This window comes from Danio aesculapii, chromosome 10 (genome assembly GCF_903798145.1).
Source record: "Danio aesculapii chromosome 10, fDanAes4.1, whole genome shotgun sequence".
NCBI lineage: Eukaryota > Metazoa > Chordata > Actinopteri > Cypriniformes > Danionidae > Danio > Danio aesculapii.
In genome coordinates, this window is record NC_079444.1 from 10,250,964 (window position 1) to 10,270,517 (window position 19,554).

Genomic DNA, 19,554 nt, shown 5'->3' on the forward strand with positions numbered 1-19,554 from the left:
TTTATTACTAACACATGCTTATTCCAAATATATATAAAAGACACTTGAGTCAGATTTTATTTTAGAGTGCAGGCGTGACGTTCAGCTGTGTGCTGATACAGCTAACAGCTTCTCTGTTTACACTGCGCAAAAGCGCGTGCTTGTAGGAGTGTGACGTGGAGCCAATCCGCGAATCACAGTACATTATGTTAGCTGACCAATCAGAGCCTTTTGAGGGTGGGCCTTTCAGAGGAACTAGTAATATGACAGTGGTTTTCACGTAGCTGTATAAAATCAAGTAAGATATGAAAAATAACGTGATTTTCTACAAGTGAAGCATAAGCACACATTGCTTTGCATCTTATAAACTTAACAAAATACACCGTGGGCCACCCCGTTAAAATGATTAAATTCCTGCCTTTTCGTTTTAAATAAATCACAATTTTATGAATCTCCAAGTACCCCTATTTCAACTAAAATCTTTAATATTCTACAAAAAAATGGTTATGGCATAAGGCAGAGTAAACTAAATATCAGCAAATTTCCTTTTTGTGAGTGTTACATCACCAAAACCTAGAAAGAGAAAAAGAAAAATAATCGACAATTTAAGGAAGCCTCAGAGTTCCAATCAAGTGACCTCTTGAAGGAGACCGTACCATTAGTAGTTTGTGTGCTTACTAGGGGGAAAATCCAGAGCTGTCAATCTCACACTCCACTTGAATTATTTATAAGAGCTAAAGTTAGGCTTCTCTTTCCACACACTGCCTGCTTCTCTTTTCACATACTCAGCTCCTTAATCATGAAGAATTTATTCCCACACCCCGATCATTAACAAGCCCACATACATTGTACATGAAACAGTACTAATGAGAAAATACTACAACATCTGGTTTCAAAATAACTGGAGCCATAAGAATGATGCGATGCAACACAACTAATAAATATATTAAAGGATCCTTGTGCACAAAGAATTGTAGAAAAAGCGAATATTTTATTAGAATGTGCATTTATACATGAAATGAAATATAACAATATTTTACATGATTGTATCTAACTTTGTTACACACAAAATACATATAAATATTCATAACATTTTAAATAAGTTAAAATTATTTCACTTATAACAACTAAAATGTATTGCATGTGGGTTCATTAAAGCAATCTAAGCATCTTGATTGTATAGTTATTAATTTTTATAATTTATTCTTTCAGTACAATTTTTCTGTTGTATTTCTTGATACAATTTTGTTTGTTAGAAATGCAAATTTGCTATTGCAGTATTATGAGGGTGGATCTGTTTTTGTGGTCAGCACAGTACTTTAATTTTAGACACTTCCTTAAAATTTACCCACAAGTAGTTTCAGTCCTCTGCTCAATTTCATACCATTACAAAGATTGGGTGTACTGCAAATGTGACAATATAAATAAATGTAAGGCATTATCTTGTAGAAGTATTTATCTCGCACTTTATGTAATAACGTAATTATAATACAAGGAATCTTTAGGTTCTCTTTAGCTGTAGGCCTAAACATAACACCAATACTTTAGCTTGTGGTTTTTGCCCTCTAAATTTTGGATCAAAATTCTTTCAGTTTATCTTTATTACTGTGTATATATTGAACTGAAATAACTATTTTAATTTGTTCTTACTTACAAGAAAAATATGTTTTTTAATTTCCTTTAAAAGTAGTTAGTTTCCTTAGGATGTTCTCACACTAGATGATCTGAATCATCCCTGAACATGTTTTACTCCCAAAGTCCAGTTCTTTTGACTAGTATGATCACTTTGAATCATGCCCAAGCCCTTGTCTTCAAGTTGTTGGATTTTGACGCAGTATGTACGTACATTTAACTGTGGTGTATTTTTTTTCTTATGTTTGTAGTAATAGTTGGTTTGTAGTATGTACTGTATATAGTAAAACCTTGTTAAGCTGCGCTTAATTAGGCTGCAGCTAAACCAACATCTATGGAAGACATCTATGACAATACACAGGGCAATACACTTTTTCAATGGTAAGTAATACATAGTCTCTTATCTCCCTGTAGTTCTTATCTCCCTTCCTTGTGCAGGTTTAAATACCTGATTTAGACTTTTTAGATCTTATTAGGTCTTATTAATTCATTTTCTTTTCAGCTTAGTCCCTATATTAATCAGGGGTTGCCGCAGAAGAATGAACCGCCAACTTATCCAGCATATATTTTATGCAGCGGATGACCTTCCAGCTACAACCCAACATTGAGAAACACCCATATATTCTTGCATTCACACACATACACTATGGCCAATCTAGCTTATTCAATTCACTTATAGCGCATGTCTTTGGACTGTGGGAAAACAGGACCACCCGGAGGAAACCCACGGGAACACTGGGAAACCATGCAAACACCACACAAAACTGCCAACTGACCTAGCCGGGGCTTGAACCAGCGACCTTTTTGCTTTGAGGTGATCGTGCTACCCACTGCACCACTGTGACGCATGTTAATAGGTCTTATTCTCACCTTATTGATTAACAGGAATTGTAGCTTGTCCGTTTTTTGAAAACAAAAACTTTTTGTGATGTAAGCATGGTCAGGCACAGAATGCCAAGGTGCAATGTGAGTGCAGGAGCTTATCTTGTTAAGCAACTATGCATCACATCCTTATTTACCCCTGAAGGGTACATTTTTGTACCCTAGTTGCTAATAGTGTGCTAAATGAGGTACAAAAATATTTCTCTGAGCACTCTGACAAGCTATTTTCCCTGACAGCATATAATGGAATAAGTAACTGCAAAATACGTTGACCCTGTAACAACAAAAAAATGGTGTCCATTTGTATGAAACAAAACAATAAAATATCTAAGCTGTGGCAGGATGAAAACTGGATAACATTAAAAAGTTGCGCATTAAAATTATAGTTATTTGGTTATCTTTCCTTTGATAGAAGTCAGAAGACCTTCAGTGTACAAGATTAAAATCCAAATGCAATTGAAAATACAAGAAGATATTTAGGTTTCTCTTATGCGTGGTATAAAAGTTCATTTCTTCTACCAGTAATGCTAAGAGTTGGCTCATCATGCACAATGACAGTTCACAAAATTGGTTCAAGAAACATTTGGATGTGATAAAAGGAGTTGAGTCAAACCCAGTGCTGGTTTTGTTTAAGGGGTGGTGTTGCTGGTGAGCATTGCTGGGCAGAATCAGGGTCAAGTGGGCTCAATGTGCAAAGGAGAAATGGAGACACAGATCGTTCCATTGCCGGCACCAAGGCAGAATCATGTACTAAAACAGGGCTGTCGGGGCAGCTTGGTGTGAGTGGGGTTACTATAACTGACGGAACAGCAAAACTTCTCTCAGGCTGACCCAGATATGGGCCTCTGGCTAAAATATCTTCACTAGGGTTCCCCGTCAGCCCCTGTATCATTGCCGGGTGTGCCCGTTTTTCCCTGCGGTGCCGGAAGACAAGAATGAGAACCACAAGAATGACAATCAGGAGGAGGCAGGCCAGAAGTGGCAGGATGATAAGCAGTGGATCAGATGCAGGTCTTGGAAAAGATTCCAGCCTCACTAAAGTATTTTTTGGGAAGGGGTCCAACTTGCCCATTGTGGTACGGGGCACATGTGGAACCGCAGATCTACTTCTTGTGTGATTTCCCCAATGCTTTCGAGGTTTCAGCTTTGAAGCAGTTCTGTGTGGTCTACTTGTTGGATCTATATGAGATGGAGGGTACATGGGTGACATATTATTTGTTGTTATGTTGAAAGTTGGCAGCTTGGTTGGCTCTAAAAGTATATGCTTCCCTGTAATGGGATCAAATGGTAATACTAAGTACACAAACTCGCCCATGGCAGGCTGAACATTGGCTGCCTTTAAAAGGAAAACAAATGAGTCATTAAGTGGATGGACCGTTGTGACGTTGTACCTGGCTGCTGTTGTGTTACTATAAATGGCATGAAAGTTTATATTTTCTACAATGGCTACTCTCCCCTGTTCCACATCCCGAAATGAAAAGGACTCAACTGAGTGGGGGGCTCCTCCGAGGTCAAATGTGACCTTGACTAGTTTGCCATGTTTAGGTGGCTCAAGGATTTCAAAGATGGGATCGCTAGCACTAAGGGAAGCCAATTCTGTTGCATCCAGGACGTCCTTTCTTAACTTAACTGGGATGCCATCTGGGATCCGGACATGCTCTCCAATGTGAATCAGTGGCCTGACTGTGATGTTTACCACCTGGTTGGTCAGGTTACTCTCAGATGTAAAGACTGTGAACTCAAAGCTGTCTTGAGAGGATGATAGATCAGTCATGTGATAAAATACTCTGCCAGTGTGCAAGTCTTCTTGTTCAAAGTGTGTGACAGACTCTTCCATAACCATGATACTCCCATGATTTGGTTGCACTGTAACTAAATATCTAATGGATGCATCCCTCTCATTTGTGACTGCGGCCAGGTGCTCAAATGTCAAAGTCACTGTGGTCTGACCTTGCAACAGAGTCAGTCCAGTGTTGTTGACCACACTGATGGTGATATTCTCAACGTCTATGCTGAACAGCTTATAAAGTGGTCTGTGGAATCCATCAGTAATACTGAAGTAAATGACCCCGGATGAGAGTTCCCCTTGTTGCACAAAATGCACCTTTCCATGATTTACATCAGCCTGGGTGAAATTCAGTGTGGACTTGTTAAGTTGACCCTCCAAAGTGAGGAAGCCATTTTTAGGCCTGCTGATTACAGTATAGTAAATCTCCTCAGGTGGAGTGTCTTGGTCCTCGACATAAAGGTTCTCAGTGTCCAAGGTCACAGTGTCCCCTTTGATCACTTTGAGTCTAGGGGATCCTGTCTTGAGCACAGGAGGTCGGTCATTAACAGGGGTCACAGTAATATTAAATATTTCAGATATTACCTTATTTGCATTCTGGGGACGTTGAGCAAGCTTTCCTTTGGGGTTTAGCCACACATTAAAAGTGAAGTTATCATGAGTGGTCTCCGAGTCGTCATGCACATAGATGATTCCATGCTTGTGGAGGTTGATTTGAGAGAACTTTGGTCTTTCATGCGTCAAGTTCTTTTCACCAACAACAATTGTACCATGGTGGGGTGGAGAGATGATTTCATACCAGACCTCATAGAAATTACGTTCATCTTCATCTAACATTCCCAAAAGGTTGGAGCCATCCAATTTTGATTTATCAATGAGAACACTGCTACCCTCAGCGACAACAGCTCCTAAATAACAAATATGAATGATTTTATAAAAATATTAATAGCATAAAGGCAATCATATTAAATGAACTAAGTAGACAATAAACTTCACCAGAAATTACCTGTATTTGTATGCAGTGCACTCCGATGCTCCTGGTTAGTGTTTTCATAAGAGATGTGGATATTAAAGGTGTGAGCTTGAAGGAAGGCCGGGGGGCATGACGCTGTGAAGGTAAAGGAATCTGTAGCAGCCCATGCAACAGCTTTAGTCTGTGCATACAGCACAGCACTTTCTTTCACCTGAAATAAAATGTTATTTGAATTGTTTTTAATGAGAATGATCACATAAATGACATTTAAAGAGGCCATGAACTGCCTTTTTAAAAACGTGTACTGTTCTTCTACGTTTGCTTAAATTTTACATAAAAACTGTTAATATTATAAGTAATAGGCTATTTTATTTTCTAGTTTGAACCCTCTTCTCAGAACACTCCATTTGAATTGACTTGACAGTTTGTAGAATTAACCTAACCTCTCACTGTTATGATTTGTGTATATTTAAAACTTGTCATTGCTTCTAAGATTAGGTCCGATAGGGACAGTTGTGTGCCCACTAATGTAAACTACATGTACGTTTGACATCCTTCATAGATGAACATAGAAGTGATTTCAGATAAAAACACATAAACACTGCTCATGTTATATCAAATGATTTGTATTAACAGACAAAGCAGTTTAATGGTTTGGTAAATAGTTACAACTGTGAGGTGGAAACTTAAAATCAGACTCAATATAGTCGACACAACATTGTTTTTGTTTTCGAACTTTCTGTAAATCCAACATCAAATTGTGCCTTGATTGTAAATGCATCTGCGGTAAAATTTATGTAAAAAAGGACCAAGTTTTTCCTGAGACCTTCTGTGAATTTATAAAAAATAACATTTATCCACTTCTTCCAGATGTTGGACCAGAAAGACTTGGCATGGCAGAGCACCCTGTTTTTTTCTGAGCCATGTTTATTGTTTGTTTCTGCATAGCCCTAAATTTTACTCTTTTGTCTTTTGTTATTTCCATATTACCCCATAAATAGATGGGCTAAACAGGAAGAGACGTAGAAGGAGGCACTGATCCTCTTCTATGGAGCTGATGTTTAGCCACACTATTACCTAATAAAGTGGCAGATTCTTTTTCAAGTGTCTTTTTGCCAAACTGCCTTCAATATAAAGCTTTTAGACTAATGAGAAAGTTTTGAGCTCCAAGACCTACCAATTTTTTTATAGTATAATGAACTCTTCATGTCAAAAAAAAATCAAGAAAAATTTGATTTCTCAGTTTGTGACCCCTTTAGTTGTGACATTATTACAATGACATACAGCCGTCATATACAGAATTGTACAGCTGCGCATCGATGGATTACTCTTCAGTGTTTGGATTCTCAGCAGTGAATATTAAAACACACCAAACTGAACTAAACTGAACTGAACTTAAACTCTGAAAACTGAACTGACACTGTTTCAATTCACTATAATCTTCTATGTGAAGCTGCTTTGACACAATCTACATTGTAAAAGCGCTATACAAATAAAGACGAATTGAATTGAATACAGATTTGTTGGGGGAAGTAAAGAAAAACAGAAGATCTCCTAAATACCATGTTCTGGGTGAAAGACGAGATTTCTTGTGTGGAATTTTCTGCTTGTTTCCAAATTAGGCTTCCCAATCTTGGAGGTGAAGTTATTGTGTAGGTGATGGTGCGATTTCCATAAATATCATCATAGTCATTTGTGAGAATCAGCAGCTCATCTTCAGAAATTAGTTTTGAAGAACCTGTAGAAGAAGACAATAAATGCATTTCTATATATCACACAGAAAATCGTAGGATAGTCTAAGCTTCATTTCCTAAAAGCTGAGCCAGCTGCTGCAGTCTGCAACAGCATCTGGTCCTTTGGTTAAGCTACCTCTTCATGTGAAAGACACCCTAAATATACCCTTCCTACCAAAAAAGTTTTTAACTTTGAAAACTAAATATGTTTTAGTAGAAAGGAACAATTTAGGTTTAAGTTGAGAAAGCAACATGAAAAAAGAAAGGCTGAAAAACAAACCTGGGAAAACTCTGAGCTCTTCATTTTTCTCTAAGCTAATGATCAGAGATTGTGCTGTAATGCTGAAGATTTGCCTTTGAGCAAAGTTCAAACCATCATTGACTTGAAAGTGAAATCCTCCAGACAAAGCACCTGTCAAAATATAAATACCACAAAGTTACTGAGAAGTCAAGCTAAATGAGTTCTCAAATTGCATGAGCAGTTCCGTATTGGCAACTGAAAGATAATTTATCAGATAAACTAACCATTATGTACAAACACCAGCTGGCCATGATTGATATGCCCTTGAGTGAAGTTCAGAACTGGCCTAGAGGGGGCATTTTTCAGGGCCAGATGCCCATTATTTGGTGGAGTGATGATGAATTCTAGGCTTTCAGGAGGAGAATCTGGATCCTCCGCACTGAGGTCTTCATTAGTTATTTGTGTCACAGAACCTTCCCACACCTTATAAGAGAAATAAGATGTTGTAATGTAGAGTGAGCTTTAACATTAATAACTTTTTTTTAAACAGCAGAAGCCATTTCAGAATGTTTATTGAGCCTCCTGCTGGTAGAAGTGGGCATTTGAAGTCTATGCCTCCTCACAGTTAAAGCTGAGTTCACCAGGAATCTTTTAAATAATCATTTCATCATGAAATTACTCTAGTTTCCTCTAGCATTTTATTTGGCACTGCTGCAAGTAAAGCAAACTGTACTGGGCATCTACAAAAGTTACGTGTTTGCTATTTAATCTGCTTACACATATTAATGGGTTTGAATTAGTTAGTTAAGACAGCTCAAAGGTACACTTTTGTACGTTTTATGTACTATATTTAAGTACCACCACAGTGAATGCACTTGTACTTTTATTTCTGAGATTGTATGTGTGTAAGGTACATACTATTGTAAACACTTACCTTGAGAATCCGGTTGACAGTTATAATTGGAGATTCATCATTTATGGGTGTTATATCGACATAAACCACAAAAGGCAAACTTTGCTTCCGAATATCTGTATCATTGGCCACCACTGTAAAATTATCAGCCACTGTCTCACTTCCATCATGGACATAGAAAATGAACCCTTGTTCAGCCTATGGCAACACAAAAAAATACAATGTGGTTCTCTACCAAACATTTTATAAATACACTTGTATTATTGTATTATAATATATTTTATTAAAATATATGAAATGTATTAAAGGTATATGGTAAGGGATATCATAAAATGTAAGACAAAGGCAACAGCACACTAATGCAAACAAAATGAACCCCTGTGGCTCCTGGTGACACTTTGAGGACTTTTAAATCAAAATGACTGGCCCTTGTAGGAGACTGGACTTTATAATACCTAAAAATATTTTCAGGAGCAATGGATATTAATTTAGATTTTTCAGTATGTTCTTTTTTAGTACTCTCTAAGTACCAGTAACTGTAGATTTACATTTTATGAATCTAAGGACCTGAACATTTTCATTTTTGGATGAAATATCCCCTAAAAAGTGTTAAAATGTGAAACTCACTTGAGCTCTTGTGAAAGATGGAATGGGTACACCAGGGATTCTTGAATGTTCAATTCGACCATGATGGGGCCCCTCGGTTACAAGATAGAAGATTTGGAGTCCATGAAAGTGTTGGTTGACGACTTTGATAATGTTCTGAGTGAGAGCTTTAGAGGAACCCTCAATGAGGGTCATATTGGACACCTCTAGTGGGATGTGCAAGGGGATAATGTCCACTACTACTGTAAGATCATGTAATGTTAGAATGCCATTGGTTACATCGAGTGAGAAGGAGTCATTGACAGACCCTTTCTCTGTCTGAACATACTGAACATGCCCTTCATTAATATCACCCTGTGAAAAGCTCTCTATGGGACTCTCCTGGCTGCCATGGTAGTGACTTTCTTCCACCATAGATATCCTCAGAAAACCATGAGTGGGTGCCACCTTCACAGTAAACATAATCTCGTAAGGTTTGTTATCCTCATGAAAAACCTGAAACAAACCACATTAATTATACAATAGTCTACATTTCATAACCAAATTATTTGAATATGTTTAAAAGCAAAAGTAACCTGGAGAACATCCTTGGTGATTTTAACAGGCTTTCCTTCCTCCACCAAGATTAGGTTATTGTGAATGACTGTTGGGGGCTGCTGATGACTCTCAAGATACACCTTAATGTCCACACTTACATCCAGATGCAGACCTTTCACCTTGGTGGTAATGTTAAAAAAGTCCTCCAGAATTTCACTGTCATCATGGTGATATATTACATGACCCATCCTTACATCATGTTGTGTGAAAGTATTTGTTTTGATTCCATTGCAGTAAAGAGTCCCATGCCTTGGTGGTAGAAAGACCTCAAAGACCACTTCTTCATTATGCCTGACATCCATATTAGTGGTAATACTGAAATTAGCAACTCCTAAAATGGCGGCCTGCCCTTTCTGTACCAAAAGACCCGTGTTGTTGGCCACTTCAACAAATGGATCCTGGGCTGACACTTCAAGTACTGTTGATGTGTAGTGTTTGCTGTCTGATATGAAGAGGACAAAGCGACCATAACTTGCTCCTTTGTGAATAAACAGCACTCTCTTCTCTTCTAAGTCCCTCTGATGGAATTGATAAAGCTTGTGTGTGGTGTCATTTATCAGGACTAGCTCACCCGTGGGGATCTTTCGTCTGGTATAAAGCAGATCTTTGTCATCAAAGTCTGTGTCCGGATCATGGTAGCACAAGTCTTCCAGTGTAAGTAACCGCTGGCTGCTATGCACAACATGGAAGACTTTATCCACAACACGAACCGGTTTCTCATCATTAACCAGCTGAATGGAAATGTTAAATACACCCTCTGTGCCGAGTGTCTTATTTTTTAGAGAGCCAAAAGAAGCCACGAACATGAATACATCCTGTGTTGTTTCACTATCGTCATGGACGTACATTATGCGTTCATCCAAAATGTCCTGATTAGTAAACTCTGTTATGGTGTCATTGCTTGAAGAGGAATTGGAGAGATTTATTTTCTGCAGCATCCCATGTTTAGGGATGTTAGTAACAGTGTAGTGTACCATTCTGGAGCTGGCTGTCTCTGAGAAAAGCATCGTCTTAGTAATGACCTTGCTCTCCCCTTCCAAGACAGAAAGTCCATGATTACTTAAAATTATATCATGAATATCTGCTTTAATGCTAATTTTGAACTCATGAATCCCTGACATGGCATATTTTGAAAAAACTTGAAAGTGAAACATGTCCCTTGCATCATCATGTGCCTTTTCTAAGAGCTCATATTGTAACTTGTGATTAGTAATGTAATCTTGGCTGAAAGTAGAGTTCCTTTTTAAAGTCTTATTATCAAGAAGAAGATGTCCTTTCCTTGGTAAAGTCAACAAACGAATGTGAAGGTCTTTTTCTGAAAGTCTTGCACCCTTGGTGACAACATGGAATTCTTGAGGTGTCAATGTGACTTTTTGTTTACCCTCAATCTCAACCTTATTTTTGATGATTCTGTAGCGTATCCAGCGTACTCTAATCAGATATAAAAACTCGTCAGTAATGACTGAGCCAACTGTGGCCTTGCATTTGAAACTGTCTGTAATATTACTTTGCTGTGTCCCATGGAAGGTGCTGAGATATCGGAGACGCTCCTTTTCCAAAAGTTTCTGCGTGAAGGTACTAGTTTGCTTCCACTGCCCACTTGAATGTAGCCTTTGCAGCTCACCATAGACTGGTGGCACTGTGATGTCATAGCGAATATCCACTGCTTGTTTAGGTACATTCACTTGAATAGCAAGATTTTTGTTACTAATAAAGGTTGCATCACCTTGGATTACCTCTACTCCAGTATTGTTGGTGACCTTGTATTCTAGGGGAACAGCAATGATCCTGAAAACTACAGTGTTGCTTACCTTGTCCCCATCACTCACTCTAAGTGCCATTCTGGAGTTTCTGACACCTTTGTGTACATAATTCACTTTACCCTGCTCTAGATCACTTTGGGAAAAGGATTTCACTGCTTTGCCTGGGCGTTCGTCAATTTCTAGAAACCCTGAGTTAACAATTAAGTTTCCAAGCACTGTAAACTTGAGATCTGTAGAGTTAGTGTCAGGGTCAATGACTCTGAGGACATCTGTGCTCAAATGACGTTTTGAATGCTCCACCATAATAAAGAGACTGCCTTCAGGAAGACTAAGTTCAGGAGCATCATTGACAGGTGTTATACTGATGTTGAATCTGTGCAGGCGGTTCCCTTTGAGATAGCTAGGCACTTCCTTTTTGCTGCTGGTCAAGATAGAAAACATGAAAAAATCAAATAGGTCCTCAGATCCTCCATGGACATACATGACCCTTTTGTGCCAGAGGTCCAGCATACTAAAGGTATTCTCACCCAAATCAGAGTCAACATCCAGTCGGAGTTGCCCATGGACTGGCTGCTCCTCAATACGAAACATAATCTGTGACTGACGGATCCCAAGCTTTCGGAAATCTAGATTAATCTTTAAGTGTTTAGACTCAAGTGGTGCTCGACCACCTTCAAAAACCTCTAAATCTTTGAGTAAAAGAAAATTCCTTTTGTCCAGCTCAGCTGCAACATCTGTAAAATTCTCAGTATATACGGCAATAGTTGATGGACTTGTAGTGGTAGGACCAAATAGCTTTTCTGATTCACAACCAACAGATATGTCCTTGGTAACCAATGCTTTTGGAAGGCCCATCCTTTGGTAATTAACTCTGATATTTCGAAGACAGCCTTTAAATGACCCTCCTGCTATACGCTTGCCTAACATAGACAGCAGTCCATTCTTGCGAATGTCTGTGTAAGTGTTGGCATCCACCCCTCCTAGAAAAAGAGGCCCATTAAACTGTAATGCACTGGCATTTATCCCAAAGCTAGAATTATGCATCTCCAAACCAAGAGTAAACTGAAGATTCAAAGGAGACAGATATAGCCGCAAAATGTGCCATGCCCCATCATTGATGATCATCAATGAACGCAATACTGTTTTGGTTGCACCTATTTTTAGGATGGCAACAAGGTGACCCTTTTGAATCTCAAGGGCAATGTAGTCTCCTTGGCCCGCAGAGCTGTATAAAAAGATCCCCTCTGAATATACTGTCCGAAGTTCACATTCAAATACACCTTCTTGGGGTACGTCCCACATTGGCAATGACATGTACGCTTTGGAACTAAAGAAACTTATTGAATTGTTGACAGTTGCTGAAAATTCTGGACTGCAACCAAGTGACACTTCATGAATCGTTTTGTATCCAGAGTAAGGCCTAAGGGACGACAGAAGGTTATGCTCATTGAAAAGAACCTCATCCACACACCCTCGAAAGCCAAAAGAAGAATCATCTGCTGAGAGGTAGGGTTTTTCCAGATCTCCAACACCTCCAACAAAAAGACCATCCTGCACATCCAGCTTAAGGTCAGGCCCTGGCATCTTTAGAGTTGTTACAGAGTTTTTGTCTACAGTCAGTGTAATGTTTTCATGGTCATGCTGAAGTTCTACTGCATGCCAGGTCAGATCATTTAAAGGGATACCCTTCTCAGAGCGAATAGTCCGTTCCCCAGATCCAAACTCAATCCGCACCTGACAGAGATGGACAAGAGATCTTAACATATAATAGGAAATAAGTTTTAATTCTGTATTGCTAAGAAACTCATACTACTTTAACTGCAGGTGACAGAGACACCATATCTGTAGTGCTCAGCATGAAAAGACTTGTCAGCACAGTGATGCGAGTGAAGGATTAGACTGTGAACAGGCTTTTTCTGTCTGGAAGCAACAAGAAATCACTTGCCTTTTGTTTTTGCTAAAGGGCAAAAATATCTGTGCTGAGCAGTAAAAAATGTTTTATCTGTTTTTGACTTATCAATTAAATGATTATACTTATAAAAGATTTCAGACTCTTTTTTGCCAAATGCATATGATTAATGTCAAACATATTAATAAATATTGCAAAACATGAAATTACATCAAATTAAGTAAAAAGTATATAAAGACCTCTATTCTGCCAGAGTGCAGCATGACCCAGAGGAAGTCCTTCTCTCCGGCTGCCAAGAACAGCAGTCCACTGGATCCAGAGGTTCGAAACCGTACATGGATAGACGTCTGACTTGACAACTCAACTGTTTTCAAATGCACAAAACCATCTCCATAGAAAGAAGCTACAAAATAACCAGTAGATGTATAAAGCATGATTCTGTTTAATATTGTATACAGAACACAGCAAATACATCACATCACACATTTTCCCAATTTTGGACAGTTTCAAGGACAAGTTCCTCTGAACAAAGTGCCAAAAGATATGATGTGCCAGTGCCAGAAGATAAAATGTTCAGAAAATATTAAAGCGTAGTTTGCCAAAATGACTGACACAAATAAAATATCATTCTTTTAAAACATGGATTCGTCTCTCCTTCTATGTGCATGGACTAATTCAACATACAGTAACATGCCTGCTAATGTGCCAAGTAAGTTAAGAGTTTGAACAATTTTGTGCCAGCTAAATGCCTAAAGCAGTTTAGACTAAGTGCTGTTGTGACCGCAGCCCTCTAAATCTTTATCAGAATTCAATTAATGCATTTGAATGCACTGAATGCCTTTTAAGAGCACAATAGCACATGTTAATTTATAAAGCACTGTGTCAAAGTCAATAGGAATTAGCACAGTGACTGGGTATGAACTTGTTCATAAAAATGCTAACCTACTGAGTTTTTAGCAGTGGGTAATTTGCAGAAGTTATGTCCAAAGCATGTCCAAACTACTGAATAAACTATTAATGCAACTGACAGTAAACGATAAACGACCTAATGCACCTTTAAGAAGGAACATAACATGAAAGTTGTTGCATAACAATTAATTATATTTTACCTATTCAAATAAATTAAACATCTAAACTTCAATAGGAAGACAAATACGCACACAAAAGAATTACAAAATCAAAATCACTGATCATATTTTTGCAATGCTTACAAAATATGCATTGAAATTCAGCTTGCTGTCTCTTTTTAGCTTTGGACTACATGGGGGATCATTCATGCAGCAGGTAAACAAAATTAACTTGGACTGATCGGATTATTTCTAATCCCATATCAGACATGTGCAGAAGTGACTTTGTACAGTGAGGTATTAATTACTCCTACCTCACTATATCTACAAACCCGTATTAATATTTTCTGAAGTTAGTATAAATAATTGTGCCATCTGAACTAACTAATTTGCTGATAAAATTATATTTGGATGATAATACAGATGTATGAACTACTGAAGCTACAACAAAACCATATTCGGCATGTTATTATTATTATTATTATAATTATTATTATTGCTATTATTAGTCTTAAATGAACACTTATTTTAAGTTAAATTACGCTATATTAAATTGAAAAATGTCAAATTGTGGTGTACTGACACTCACCTCCGAAAGCCTGTACAGCAGTCCAAGTGAGGAGCAAAAACGCGCGCCACAAAAACTTCTTCTGAAGGGGAATGTGAATCCACATGTTTTATAGCATTTCGGGTCGATTTATAAGTCTTATTGGTCTAATATTCTCCGAAATACCTCCATTGTGCAACCTTAAATTATTGTTAACTTAAAATCACTACCTGCAAATCTGTCCACACTAGAACGTCATGGGCGTGTGACAGGTTACTCCGCCCCGTCCATTCATATTCATAAAGCTCAGCTCACGCAATAATTACAAGAAAAAACACTATAGTCCGAAATAGTGCTGCCTCGTTATCAATTATTCAGTATGCTTGCACTTAGCAAGGTTTTGAAATCTTTTAAAATCTGAATCTGCTGTTAGGATTTGTAACTTCATCATCTTTACCACTTCACTCCACCATATATTAGTAAACGCATATTACAAAATAAGCATCGATTTAACATCTACATTTACTAATGAATTTGACTTTATTAACAAAACTACCTTTTGCTGGTCAAAATAATCTAATTATTTCTACAATGACCACTAGAGGGCGCAAGAATACTACAGACTACAAAAACATTTAGATTCATCATTTGGAGATTTAGGACTGATAACATAATCGCTTCATTGGTAGCATGAAAATAATTATGTAGGCTACGTATGAACGTCTGACTGTTTTATTGTTTTATTTTATTGATATAGGCCTATCGCAGTGTCATTTTTTTTTTTGAGAAAACACATTGTGAGTGAAAGATTATCCGGCAACACTCAGTCATTTGTAGATACGCCAATAAAAGCAATGATAAGAAGTAAGAAGAACTCATATGAACATTTTAGGCCCCGTGAGTTACAGTTTGGCGTCTGTATTTAAATGCTCGAACTCTTTGAAACAGGATGAATTCTGAATGGCTGTTAAATTTACTTGTTTATAAAGTATTTATTTGTATTTCATTATTATTACTATTACTATTGTTATTATTATTATTATTATTATTATTATTATTATTATTATTATTATTATTATTCATTAGCTTACTAGCACATGTTCTAGGTCAACAATTAATCTATGTAAGTAAAATTCCTCCAAATTGTGATAAATTTCAATTAAAGTTTGACCTTTTTTATTGACTTCAATATCAAACATACAAAATCCAGTCTTACACACAAAAAGAGTAAAACAAACAGTAAAAAAAAAGAAACAAAAGAGAAAAAAATAATTGAACAGAGATACATAAATAACACAAATGCAGAAAGAGTAAAGGACTCGTGTATTCATTTTATTTCCAAAATAATTATCATAATAATCCAAGAATTTATACATTTTCTTGTTTTTAACTAGTTAAAGAAATGTAATAAAAACATCAATTTCAATTTAAAAATGTGAAAAAGAAGGCTGCGAATTCGAGACTTTTTGTTTGTGAATTAAATATTTTCCATTCAAAATAAAAGTTAATAATGTAGTTCTCTGGTATATCAGTTTTACCTTTATAGTAACAAATAATATCTTGTAGTTGAAAGGGGCTGGAAGAAGCAATGTAATTACCTATATGAAGATATAAGCTATACCAAAAGCTTTTTGTGTATTCACACTGAAAAGTATGTGAATCAGGGTTTCGTCTTCAAGTTTACACAATGAGCATGAATCAACCTCCATATTGCCAAAGTACTATTCACTTGATATATTTTATGAGAATTTTAAAATGAACCTCTGTTTTTTTGGGAGGGAATGCAGTACTTCTGAGGTAATAGCCAGGCTTTTTTCCAGTCTATTAGGTCAATGACAATTTGCTTTCCAGTGTCGGCCCTTCTCTGTTGACGTCAGTTTGACGTCTTCAGTCACAATATTCTTAACCACACCCCTTTAATGTTTGTTTATCGTTCACCAGAGGTTTTAAAATGGCTTTCAAAGTGACTCCACTGATATTGTTTTTCTGCATCATTAATTAGCCAAGTTTTGGTGTGGCTGTTCTGATACATATAAAACAGTAGGCTTTATTAAGTATCATTATTGTTAGTTAGGCTACATGTTAAATATAGGCAGGATTCCCAAGGATGATGAAATTTCTGAATAATCATGTCATTTTAAAAGGTCTAGCCCATTCCAGACATTAAAAATCTGGGAAATGTTATATAGATTTTTGTCCAAGTCATGGAACAACAGATTTTTTTTTTGTTTGTTGGTTGGTTTAAATTTTAGTTTTCATCAAAACTTAAATTTTAAATGCTCCAATTCCAACCGAGTCATCCATTTTGGGAGATGGATCACTTGGCAGCCATACCAACAGTAAATAGGCTACCTCAGATTTTATTTTATTTTATTTTTTTATTCTGATATACGTTATCCATTGTTGTTTTCATAGTGGATATTAAAGTCATAAAAATTTGGTATTAAAAGTGACAGCATAGCTTTGTTTTTTAATTATGGACATCTGGCTTTGATGGACCAAACACACTAAATGGCTATGGCTACCGGTTAGCAACATTCTTCAAAATATCTTCTTTTGTGTTCAACAAGAGAAAGAAACTCAATCAAGTGGAGATTTTTTTTGAATGTTCACTTTGCAAACTATCTTGAACCAAGTTCATTTAATAATCAGGGGTTGCCACAGCGGAATTAACCTCCAATTTATTCAGCATGTGTTTTACACAGTGGATGCCTTTCCAGCTGCAACCCATCACTGGGAAACGCCGAAAGTTAAATATACTCTCATTCACCCTCTACAGACAATTTAGCTTATTTAATCCATCTATAGCGCATGCCTTTGAACTGTGGGGGAAACTGGAGCACCCAGAGGAAACCCACATTAACACGGGGAGAACATGCAAACTCCATACAGAAATGCCAACTGGCCCAGCTTCTTGCTGTGAGGCCACAGTCTACCCACTGCACCACCGAGCCGCCCACTATCTCAAACTACTCAATCAAACTCCATTTTAGCTGGATTTTGTTCAAAATCACATCACACCATGTTCATTCTTTGATTTCACTTGAAGTATATTTGAGCCTTTACACCCCTCATAATTTAGTATTACAAAACAACATGATGGGGCTCCGTTTACCTTTAACACACACACAAAAACACACCCACAAAATCTGTTGCGCTGCTGAATCATCTTAACACTTATAAATAGCGTCCAGGGAAAACATGTTTGTTATTGCCAAAGCTTTAAAAACCTGTTGTTTGTGTGAGTGCCGGTGAAGTGGCCGGGAACCAGATGAAGGGGCAGAGAACACAGTAGGTCAGAGAACAGAGAAACACTGTTGACTGATTCGCTTCATTTTGAATGTTTATAATTGTTGAAAATGACCACGAGCCAGGCCTGTATCCTGTGATATAGAGCAGTGTGTTCTTGGCCATGTGTTACTGCCATTAATTTGACTGTGGTGGGTGGAGATCGGCCTTTTCAGGAAAAACATATGGATCATTCTGACAAATGTAAATATGTCTTCAGTTAAGCTTGTTCTCAGCTACACTAATCTTACAAGGAACTACCTATATGATAAGACACCCTGAAATGCACAATTCAGATTTTTTAATGCACCGTAAAACCCAACAGTCAACTTTATCAAGTGAAATGAGTTTAGTTAACTCAAAATGTACTGAAAGTTAATTCTACTCATTTGAAAAGAGTTTTGAACTCAGTATTGAAGGTAATGAGTTAATGAAATATCTCATTACTTCAACTTAAATGGAGTAAGTTCACAGTACTCATATAGATTAGCTTTTTAACTGAATTTTTTTGTTGCGATCAGTTTCCCTAAATGGTTTGGGTTGCCTTAACTTATTTGGTTTTACAGTGTGGAATATCACTAATTTGTGTTTTTTATTAAATAAAATATAATCTTTAATCTTCTTAATTGATTTAATTTAAAATTAAAATTGTACAAGAGTGACGCGGTGGTGCAGTGGGTAGTGCTGTTGCCTCACAGCAAGAAGGTCGCTGGTTCAAGCCTCAGCTGGGTCAGTTAGCATTTCTGTGAGGAGTTTGCATGTTCTCCCCATGTTCGTGTTAAAAATTGAACACTATAAAACCCAAAAAGTTAAGGTGCCTTAAACCATTTGAGGAAACAGATTGCAACAAACCATTGGTTCATTCATTTTCTTTTCGGCTAAGTCCCTTTATTAATCCGGGTCGCCACAGCGGAATGAACTGTCAATTTATCCGGCATATGCTTTACACAGCGGATGCCCTTCCAGCTGCAACCCATCTCTGGGAAACATCCATACACACTCATTCACCCAATTCACCTGTACCGCATGTCTTTGGACTGTGGGGAAAACTGGAGCACCCAGAGGAAACCCACGCGAACGCAGGGAGAACATGCAAACTCCACACAGAAACGCCAACTGACCCAGCCGAGGCTTGAACCAGCGACCTTCTTGCTGTGAGGCGACAGTACAACCTACTGCGCCACCGCGTTGCCTGCAACAAACCATTTAAGTTCAAAAAGTAATGAGCACTGTGAACTTAATCCATTTGAGTAAATGAAGCAATTTGAGCACAGTAAAACACAATCAATGAAGAGAACTCAAACCAACTGAGTACTGTGTGTATAGATAGATAGATAGATAGATAGATAGATAGATAGATAGATAGATAGATAGATAGATAGATAGATAGATAGATAGATAGATAGATAGATAGATAGATAGATAGATAGATAGATAGATAGATAGATAGATAGATAGATAGATAGAAAAATACACATTTGGTGTCTGTTTTGACAAAATCATAGGAACTTCGAATGTTAGGTATATGACCCTTGATTTTGTGTGTGTGTGTGTGTGTGCGTGTGCGTGTGCGTGTGCGTGTGTGTGTGTGTGTGTGTTGTAAAGTGCATATATCTAAACCTAATCTAAATCTAATTT

The 19,554-nt window shown here is 37.3% G+C and overlaps 1 protein-coding gene across 1 annotated transcript; it reads right to left on the bottom strand.

Annotated features, from left to right (window-relative positions):
- Positions 1–1,124: 1,124 nt before the first annotated feature.
- LOC130236506 (chondroitin sulfate proteoglycan 4-like) lies at positions 1,125–14,833 on the bottom strand. Its single transcript, XM_056467230.1, has 10 exons — positions 14,671–14,833; positions 13,254–13,417; positions 9,321–12,839; positions 8,767–9,240; positions 8,161–8,337; positions 7,511–7,709; positions 7,266–7,397; positions 6,815–6,990; positions 5,286–5,463; positions 1,125–5,187 (listed from the first exon to the last, which is right to left on the bottom strand). The coding sequence occupies exons 1-10, from the start codon at positions 14,753–14,755 to the stop codon at positions 3,101–3,103; spliced, it is 7,191 nt and encodes a 2,396-aa protein (XP_056323205.1). The 5' UTR covers positions 14,756–14,833; the 3' UTR covers positions 1,125–3,100.
- Between the last annotated feature and the right edge of the window lie 4,721 nt (positions 14,834–19,554).